General features: G+C 39.7%; 2 protein-coding genes across 2 annotated transcripts in view; one reads left to right on the forward strand and one right to left on the reverse strand.

The window, feature by feature from the left end:
* The window catches only part of LOC140228553 (alpha-mannosidase 2C1-like), a 30,348-nt gene extending 24,154 nt beyond the window's left edge, over positions 1-6,194 (forward strand). Inside the window, exons 19-23 of the mRNA XM_072308786.1 lie at positions 832-941; positions 1,538-1,617; positions 3,059-3,216; positions 3,738-3,841; positions 5,317-6,194. Coding sequence (XP_072164887.1) covers positions 832-941; positions 1,538-1,617; positions 3,059-3,216; positions 3,738-3,841; positions 5,317-5,440 — 576 coding nt within the window. The 3' untranslated portion in view covers positions 5,441-6,194. The remainder of the gene's footprint in view (positions 1-831; positions 942-1,537; positions 1,618-3,058; positions 3,217-3,737; positions 3,842-5,316) is intronic.
* Positions 6,195-9,201: 3,007 nt separating this feature from the next.
* On the reverse strand, positions 9,202-9,759 carry LOC140228554 (uncharacterized). Its single transcript, XM_072308787.1, has one exon. The coding sequence runs from the start codon at positions 9,757-9,759 to the stop codon at positions 9,202-9,204; it is 558 nt and encodes a 185-aa protein (XP_072164888.1).
* Positions 9,760-10,405: the final 646 nt, after the last annotated feature.

Here is a 10,405-nt window from a genome sequence, read left to right on the forward strand (position 1 = left end):
TGCTTTGTTCACCAACTGACACACTGGTTGGAGTGTTTTCTTTGCTGATTGGGACAGATGTGTGGAAACTAATTGTCAATGAAAGGAGATTACCTAATCCCCTTAATCCCTATAGTGTCACCATGACCTCCCTGTTGGACTGAGGCACATTGCTACACCTGAGTCAGCTTGCTAACTTTACATCTAGGTCAAATATGGAAGGATTAACTGAATGGAGGTGAGAAGGCTTGGCAAGTTAAGTGCTCAGCCACATACAGAGTTAAAGCACAGTCATCCACATATTTTTTATGACTCGCTGCCATGTATTTAAAGAAGTGACAAGCTGTGATGTAGTGACATGCTGTGATGTGGTCCTCATCCCACCAAATTTGTATTGCTTTCTATATCTCTGAAAGAGAACCCACCTAATTTGTCCTGTTTCCATTAGCTACTGGCTTGATTTACCAGGGTCAAATTTTCGAAGTGGACAAAATAAGGAAGCTAAAAAAAAAAAAAAAAAAAAAAAAATCAATCAAGCAGATCATTACTCTTCGAGACAACTTTTCAGTGCCAAGAGGTTGATAGATGAGGGTGAGCTACAAAGATGTTTTAGAAAGCGATACATGATACTCCTTCTGTCTCGAGGTTTCCACTTCCTGCAAACCAGACTAAACTGATCACAGTTGGTTGGTTGTTGCCCAGCAACTGCCATGGCAACTGTGGTTATACTTAGTACAGCTGTGGATGTTCTATGTATTGTAGCGTTGAGATCGCAGATGACCGCTATCAGGGAGTTAAATTCCTCTGTTTGCGGTGATCTGAGAAGTTTTGACCCATTGCCCACTGCCACAGGTGGTCGGACACAAGTGGATGGACCTCTCGCAGCACAACTGGGGAGTGGCCATACTGAACAACTGCAAGTACGGACACTCAGTCCATGGGAGCACCATGCGACTTTCACTGTGAGTAACTCTGACCAATATGGATCGCTATTTTTTGACAGGGGAATCAATTTATCACCAGAATGAAAGGGCAGTGTATGAGAAAAAGTAAGGAGAAACCCCTTTAAAATAAGCTTACTCACAAGTTTCCGCTTTTGATGTGATGAATTTGACTATGCCGAATTTCCAGTAGAGTGTGTACCAGGTAGTTGGTCTTCATTTTAGTACTCTGCAAAATGGTTCTTACTTTAGTTGCAAATTAATTTGGTGTAGAGGCAATGCAAAATATTTCATACATTCTATGCCATTGAATTTATTTGTTTATTAGATAAAACATGTCAACATAACATATGCAAGATGACTAATTACCTTATAGGAATTGTTTGTGTTTGTGTGCCTGTTTGTTTGTTTGTGTGTGTATGTTGGGGGGATTTAGCATACATAGGTTGTTGAGAAAAAAGTTCCAGTTTACTACAGGCAGGTCATGAGACTTCCAGGATGCTCAGAAATATCCATATAAAGTATGTTATGAATGAGCTGATAGTCCTCTTTGTGCATTGTAGGAATATGAGCTGATAATCCCCCTTTTGCATTTTAATCCCCTTCTGAATTCCCAGTCTTCGCTCACCAAAGAGCCCAGACGATCAGGCCGATATGGGTGACCACACTTTCTCGTACGCCATCATGCCACACACAGGTGAGAAGAGGGCAGTTCGGGGTACCACCAATACGCAAATGCCTCCTGGCCAGCCCTGTGTCAGGTGCATTGTGGGATAGCTTGGTAGCAAAGTTGGATCTCTGGGCTGCATCTCGCTGGCCAGACCAGTGCTGGTATATGTGCCTGGGATGAGTCATGGTTCGCAGTAAAACTTGCCAACCAACCAACAAGCCGAGATCATGTCTTTCATTTTTGCAAATTTCTTTGCCTATCGTTGTATGACCAGCACATTGCAGCATGGCAGTGATGACCCATGACTTTAATGGCGGCAAGAAGTCAAATGTAAACCTGTAAATTCTTTTCACGCCAAATTTAAAGTGAAGAAATGAGTAGTAAGAACAAAATGCATGCATTGATTGCACTGCATTGTATGTGGACAAAGACGCGAGCTAGACAACTGGAAGCGACAATGCTACTGAGCTATCCCAAAATGTCTTTGTGACAGGGCTCTGCAATGGTGCTTTGCATATTATGTTATCCCGCTTTTTTACCTGATAGCAAAGATACGGATAAGGGCAGTGTTAACAGCTAAAATTGTGGCAGATCACAAAACATGGCACTGAATAAGGTGTGCACTTGTTACACAGACATGTTTTTCTTTTCACTACACTGTTTGATCTATTGAGACGCGTTAGTTTTTTGGAGCGGGGCTATTTTTACTTGTGATACTTCGTAAAGTATCCTTACTTGTCCTAACAAATTAATCAAAATACAATAAGGAGTTGTAGAATTTCATGACTGCAATAAGAAGGATCTCAAAAACCTTGAGATATAATTGAAATATATTTGCCTCTGAGAGGTTCTAATTATTGTGACTATTTTACAGTGATTTTTACCTCCGCCAAGGGAGGAGGTTATGTTTTCGTTACCGTTGGTTTGTGTGTTCGTTCGTTCGTTTGTTGTCTGTGTGCAAAATAACTCAAAAAGTTTTAATGGATTTGGATGAAACTTGCAGGAAAGATTTAGAATAGCACAAGTAACAAACGATTAACTTTTGGTAGTGATCCGAGAATTTTGGGGGAATTTATGAAGGATTTTTGATATTTTGCCAGGTAGGGTCAATGAACTTGGGAGTTCAGGCTGCGCGTATTTGAGGTTTGCATGCGTGCACTAAAGTGCGTGCTCTAGTTTCTGCTAGGGCGAGGCATGCCGTGCAGCTGAGGGTTTATGACTTAACAAGGGCTTCTATATTGGGAAATTGGGCGACTTTCAGCACACTGCTATAAGAATGTATGGGTGGAAATCACTGATAATTTTATGGAAGAACAAGATCAGTGGTGGAAATGAGCTGCATGCTTGGCGGAGGTCTGCGCTCTCGGAGTGCTTTTCTAGTTATAACATAAATTCATCCTTCTATCTAGTGATTACCCTTTCCATCCCCTCCCCTCTTTGTTTCGTGGTATGTTGATGGTGAGTGTAGGAACCTTTCAGGATGCTGGTGTGATTCAAGCCGGCTATGAATTCAGCAATCCCCTGACTCCTGTGGAAGTACCCACTCCTCTCGACAGAGGTCACCCAAAGTACACAAGAGCCTTCAGTATTCATCCATCGTCGGTCATCATTGAAGCTGTGAAAAAGGTAAAAATCAGTGACTGGGTAGAATGTTCAGTAAATGAAGAATCGCACAACAACAACTCTGTAACACATGTGACCACAGTAACTAATGTATCATTACTATCACAATGTCAGTTCAGTTTTAGTTTATTTTATTTTAGCACAGAACCTGCTTCGGTCCATGGCTGTTCTGCAGCTAGTCCAAGCCAGATAAAAACTGCATACATCATTATACATTATACAATAACAGAAATAACAATAAAAAAAAAAAAAAAACTATAAATACAATACATTGATTAATGTAATTTCTGCTTCTCTTGAAAATTATGTCTTGTGCAACTTTTTGTCACAGTCACCTTATGTGCCAAATTTCTTCTGAATTGCTTCAATACAAACAAGAGGAATTTCAGTCAGCGAGGCTATTGCTGATTTGGGGATGTAATGCACTGTTACCATGGCAACAGAGTGCAATGGAGGAGGAGGACGAGGAGATGGAGATGATAATGATTGCACAAGTTTTGTTCTCTTGTTTCCTGCGCTTTCAGGCGGAGGATGAAAGTGGGGCTGTGATTGTGCGGTGCTACGAGGCCTACGGTGGTGAGGCGACAGCACAGCTTTCAGTGGCCAGGCCTGTGTCGAGTTTTAGGAGGTGAGATGGGGCATTCATGTCATCAAGGGGTTTGAAATTTAGTGCAGTGATTACAGTTTACAGTCACTGTCACTGGATGGGTATCTCTCATCAATATTCCACTGGGTCGGTATTGAAAGAAAGTTTATTGAGTCGTATGGCATTCATCTTATAATGCTACAAACATTTGGTCTTGTTACCTCACAAAAATCCCTCCCTTTGAAGGAAAACAAACATGAGTACAAAGTGAGTTTGCAGACAATTGGATGGACGATTTTATTGAGATAAGAACAGATGTGTTGATAAATAATGGGAATCAGTATAAACAAAATAAACAAGGAAACATAATGGAGTAAATATTTCATGAGATAAATCCTGTGTGTTTCAACAAGGTATAACGTTGCATGTTATGTTTCCAGACATTTTGAGCTAATTGTCCCCGCCGAACGAGTTCGAGCAGGGGACTATGAAACGGGCTCCGTACGTGTGTGTGTCCGTCCGTCCGTCCGTCCGTCCGTGTGTCCGTCCGTGTGTCCGTCCGTGTGTGCTCAAAATCTTCAATTTGCTACTTCTCTGTCATTTATGAGCCAATTTTGATTCTATTTGCTTTATATGATAGCACTACATGGGAGCTTTGAAACTTCTACACAGAATTTCAGTCGTGACCTTTGACCTTGACCTTTGACCTATATTGTACATTTTGCTACAAAATGCTACTCCTTCGCCATTTCTAACCTGATTTCGATTCCGTTTGCTTTATATGATGGCACTAGGTGAGGGCTTCAAAACTTCCACACAGAATTTTGACCTTTGACTTCTTTGACCTTTGACCTTGATTTTTGACCTGTATTGTACATTTTGCTACAAAATGCTACTCCTTCGCCATTTCTAACCCGATTTCGATTCCGTTTGCTTTATGTGATGGCACTAGGTGAGGGCTTCAAAACTTCTACACAGAATTTTGACCTTTGACTTCTTTGACCTTTGACCTTGATTTTTTGACCTATATTGTACATTTTGCTACAAAATGCTACTCCTTCGCCATTTCTAACCCGATTTCGATTCCGTTTGCTTTAAGTGATGGCACTAGGTGAGGGCTTCAAAACTTCTACACAGAATTTTGACCTTTGACTTCTTTGACCTTTGACCTTGATTTTTGACCTATATTGTACATTGGCTACAAAATGCTACTCCTTCGCCATTTCTAACCCGATTTTGATTCCGTTTGCTTTTTGTGATGGCACTAGGTGAGGGCTTCAAAACTTCTACACAGAATTTTGACCTTTGACCTTGATTTTTTACCGATATTGTACATTTTGCTACTAAATGCTACTTCCGGCGGGGACATATTTTACGCACCGCGTAATTTCTACTTTTCCTTGTTGCATTAGGAAGCAAACAAAAGGGTGTTATCAGTTGGCAAAACAAGGCAAAAAGTTCTTGGAATATATTTTTCCTTGTTCTACACTTCCTCCTTTCTTCTTCTTCCATACCAGATGTGACATCCTTGAGGAAGAATGTGAACCCCAGGATCTCGTCAGGATCAACGATTCCACCGTTCAGTTCAGACTCCGTCCATTCCAGATTGTGAGCATTCGCATTACACCACAGGCCAACTGAACTGTTTCCAGGTTTTAAACCCTGTAATATCATGAACCGCTCATTCTGCCTGTTGCTTAATTTTCCTCTATAGATATGAAGAGTGTAACTCGAGGACAGTGCTCCCTTTTAGCTACTTACCGGTACTGTTAATCTGTACTTACCAAAATGAGATGACTAAAGTTGAAATAAGTGTTTTAATGTGCAATTTATTGGTCAGAATCAAGCCACTGAGTACAGAACATACTGTGGCAGGAGAATGAGATACGGTTGGTAGGCTTCACTTTGACGATCAAGGTAATACATTCCCCAAGTGGCATAGCAGTGTATTGGTAATATACTGCAGTCAATCTTTCCAACCTCAAATCTATTTGGAATTCAGAATGTAGCTTCAACTTAAAGAGAAAATCTGACTTATGAGGGATTAAAATCAATAGAATAATGTATAGAAAGAAGAGGACTTGAAATGACCTTCGACATAGGCGATTATTTGACTTCTGCGAGGTTGACTTCAGCAAGGTTGACTGTAGTATAGAGAGAAAACATGTTTTAACAACTGGGTCTTTGCTGTTGATGAAGCAACTCTGGCAGTTCTGCGTTTGCTTGGGTCTAATTGTACAACAGGAAGCCTCACCTACACTGTAGCAGCTGACAAGATCATGGTTTACAGCAAAGACATTTTTGTTTTTGTTTGTATGAATTAGATACACAAGCTGCGAGTTCTTGAACAAGTTATATTACATACATATTTTTGACATTGGCAATAAACATATTTCAGAACACATATATTGGTCTTTATGGAGGCATTCATAGCCATATGCATGTGTGTGTAATATATTTAGACATCTCTGCTACACTGTGTGTGTAGCCCTGCAAACTTGAAATATTCTTCTGTACCTTCCGTGGGTTGATGTGTCCAGTGTAGCTTATGTTCATTAATAATTACTAGAAAATTTGAATGAGAACATATCTTTTTGAAATTTAAATTGTATTTTATTTCCCAAGTCTTGAAAGAGACTTTGATGCATAAATGAGTACCAATAGGAGACTTTGAAGCCTGTAGTCACATGTTTTGGGTGTACCTAATGAAAAAAAAAAGAAGAAAAAACTTTCCACAGGGGGATGTGACTTTTAACTCTTAAGATAACACTGCTTTGCTGAATCCCCCTTTCTCCTCACTTTCAAGGGGTTTCGCTTAATACGTTTGAAAAGTCTTCTCGTTACTCCAGCCTGCCCGTGCCAAAATCTTACGTACAGGCAGATATTTCCTCTTGGCAGCCACAGTAGAGGCTACCCTTGTGGAGTGTGTGGAGAACACGCTCATGTCTGTCCCAGCGCCTGTCATCACTGTCTTTATCCAACGAGACAAACTCTGGGTAGAAACTCTGTTGTACAGTTTACAGAAACTGATTAGAAGAAACTTTTGGTCCTTTCTAATGCCTTGAGTCTTTCTCAAGTACTCACGAAGGTATCGTACGATACAAACACTTCTGTCTGGAGGGTATGCTCTTAAAGGGGAAGGCTAGTAACTGATCAGTGGGAATCAGTGGAAATGCTGGGAGATGATTGTTCCAATCCTTATGGGATTCATTCAAGAGTTCATTGTATATCTATTGTTGTGTGAAAATGATTTGCTTCAGAATGGTCTCATATTCAAGTAATGTGCAGTTTAATGCTTCCAGGTTAGCGTCCCTGGTCATTGACGGAGCATTAATAACAGTTAAATTTAAATTTAAAGTTATCTAATCAAATTTCAATTTTTCAATTTTCAAGTTATCAAATTAAAGTTATCTATTTATCTTTTGCAAAGTCTAAAAATAATCCAAAGGTAACCTTGCCCTCGTCCGTTTGTTTGGTTAATTCATCACTTAGATTGATCAGCGATAGTTTTGTACTGTGTCCTTGTCTAAAACCATACTGGTGTTTGTATAATATTTTATTTTCCTCAAAAAATTTCATCAGACGACTGTTTACCAGTTTTTCCATTATCTTACTAATTATTGGAAGGACCGAGATAGGTTGATAGTTTGAAGGCGCATCTTTAGCTCCCTTTTTATAAACAGGTAGTACCTTAGCAATCTTAAGCGCATCAGGAAATACGCCAGATGATATTGATAAATTTATGATATATGCTAAAGGATGAGCTATGTACCGAGCAGCATCAAGTACAACTCTTACTGGGATGTCATCATATCCACATCCCTTATTTGCGTTCAAAGAGAGAATAATACGATGTACTTCAATCACCGTCACAGGTAACATGAAAAATGATTTATCAACTTCTTCTTTCATGAAAGTGTAAGCATCGTTTTCACTAATTTCTATTTTCTTAGCTAAATTTTCCCCGATTTCAGCAAAAAAAATGATTGAACCTTTCACTTATTTCTTGAGGTGTTTTGCATTCCCTTCTAACACCATTCTCAGAATCCTGAAGTTTCTGTACAATCAATTTATCTGTTTTATCTTTCTTTTTGTTTAATATTTCATTAATGTGGTTCCACGTTTTCCGTATATCCTTCTTATCTCTATCAAAAAGTTCATAATAATGCATCGACTTTGCTTCCCGTAAAACCTTTGTTAAGGTATTTCTATAGCGTTTGTATTTCACGATTAAATCAATATTGTGTTTAGATGCAAGTACCTGTTTATACAATTTATACTTTTTTGAAATTGATTTTGCTATTGCAGGTGTAATCCATGGCTTCTTCACACGATGTTTTCTTATCTTTGGTGTTTTTAAGGGAATATGTTTGTCACAAAGACTCGATAAGATCAAAAGAAATGAATCGTACGCATCATTTACATCGGTACAGTCATAAACATTTTCCCATGAAATACAATCTAAGTCATTCCCTAATGCTACTGGAGAATAGGTTGCATAGTTGCGGAACCTTTTTTCGGAGGCATGAGGTTTCAATCTTGCTTTTTGGAAATAACACTCAAATAAAGCAAAAACAGGTAAGTGATCTGACATATCAGCTAATATGGTTCCAGCTGAAATTTGACACGAACTGATATTTGAATAAATATGGTCAATCAAAGAGCTACTATGTCTAGCTATTCGTGTAGGTGTTTTAACAAGTTGCTGCATACCATAGCATTCCATCATTAATATATACTCACTAGTTTTGTCATCTTCCGAAAGTAAATTGAGGTTGAAATCACCAAGAATAATGCACTCTTTTCTATCTAAACTCATTTGATGCAATACATCGTTTAAAATGTTACAGAAATCATTAATTTTTCCACCTGGTTTTCTGTATACAGTACCAACAATAATATGCGTGTTACCATGTTCTACTTTCATCCAGAGCGATTCCGTATTCGGTATAGCGAAATCACGCATGCGCGTGTAACGCAACTCGGAGTGTAAGTACATTGCTACACCACCTCCTCTACCATCATTTCGGCTTTGGTATTCAAAGTTATAATCAAACAATTTATACAGATTCAGGTTATCGACATGTCATATTTCTGAAATTCCAATGATCTTGAATTTAGATTGTAGCGCTGTTTCAAACAACAATTGTAATTCGTCGAAGTTTGCATTAATAGATCGAATATTAATATGTGATACGCTGAGTGTGGAATTTGTGTCACATGGAAATGTAAGTAGATCATTCGGGCTTAGATTGAAATGATTTACCGACAATGAATTATCAACTAAATCGTTCTGAAAGCATCGTGTATTCATCTTTGAATATTTACACTATATACATAACATAATATCATCATGATATTAAACAATGTAAAGCCACAAGTAGACTAGATATCTATACAATCTACTTAATCTTCTGAAGATCCTCCTCACAGCAAATGACAATCGCCGGAGAGTCAGAGTTTTTCCTTACAAGGATTCTGGCGTTCGATGTCCAGAGGTACCTGTAATCGGCCTTCTTTCTCTCCACGTTGGCCTTCGCAAGTAGCTGCCTGGTGGCTGGCAGGAGATTCTCGTTTATGAAGACCCTCTGATTCTTGGTTTTGCCCCGCAGGTTCTTTCTTCCGTTATACACAGCATCCCGGGCACGTCGTGTCGTGAATCGTACTATTATGGGCCTTGGAGGTCCGCCTTTCTCTTTTTTCGGCCCGAGACGGTGTGTCACGTCCACGTCCTGCTCGGGAAAGTTGGGATCAGTGTGCTTCGCAGCTTCTACAACGATCTTTTTAACGTTTTCCCCCTCTGTCTCGGGAATGCCGACAAATTCTAGGTTGACCCGTCTGTGGTACTGATCTAGGTCGGTCACTCGGTTCTCCAGCTGAGTCACGCTCTCCTTCAGCAAACTGTTCTGGGCCTGAAGCTCCTTGTTCTGCTTCTCCAGCTTTTCCGTCTTCACTTTCATCTCTTCGAACTTTTCATTGAGAAAGGACAAGGACCGTACGATGGTTTCTTGTCCGTCGCTCATTTCACGAACAGTCGCTTGAAGAACAGAGAGTTTGGTTCCAATGTCTGATTGAAGTTTTGACATCTGCTCTCGACTGGGCTTCCATCTACCCCGTCATGTCTGTTGATATTGGAAGTTGATGCTGTAGATAAACTCCCGTCCCCGTCACTCTCAGCTTTTGCAACTAGGGTTGTATTTGCCCCCTTCTCACCTCCCTCCACTGCTGATTTTCTCTTCTTCCTTGGCATTGTGATGTCACAAAGCAATGTAACTGTAGCGCTTCGCGTAGATGGCGTAAGTGCGTTGTTTGCACTTGCTGAACTGCATGAAAAATGTGCGTGGAAACACTCACGCACACAAGCGCGAGTTTCCAAGAGACAGGCGCTGTTGAGATAACAATAAGATGCGTAGATGATCCCTTGCTAGGATAATGATGATGAAGCTCGAAGAAGTTTATATGATGAAAATATATCCAGAAATGACGAAAAATCGACGAAAATTTCAAAATGGTGATATGATGTAAAAAAGATATTATCACAGACAGGTCCACCTATGTGCAAGCGTTCAGCCAATACGAAAATTTTCCAGTAGAAAGGTGAATAGA

Source organism: Diadema setosum, chromosome 5, assembly GCF_964275005.1.
Source record: "Diadema setosum chromosome 5, eeDiaSeto1, whole genome shotgun sequence".
In the NCBI taxonomy this organism is placed as follows: Eukaryota; Metazoa; Echinodermata; class Echinoidea; order Diadematoida; family Diadematidae; genus Diadema; species Diadema setosum.

Coding starts and splice junctions, on each gene's coding strand:
- LOC140228554 (XM_072308787.1), bottom strand. CDS start 9,759: ATGAAAGTGAAGACGGAAAAGCTGGAGAAGCAGAACAAGGAGCTTCAG.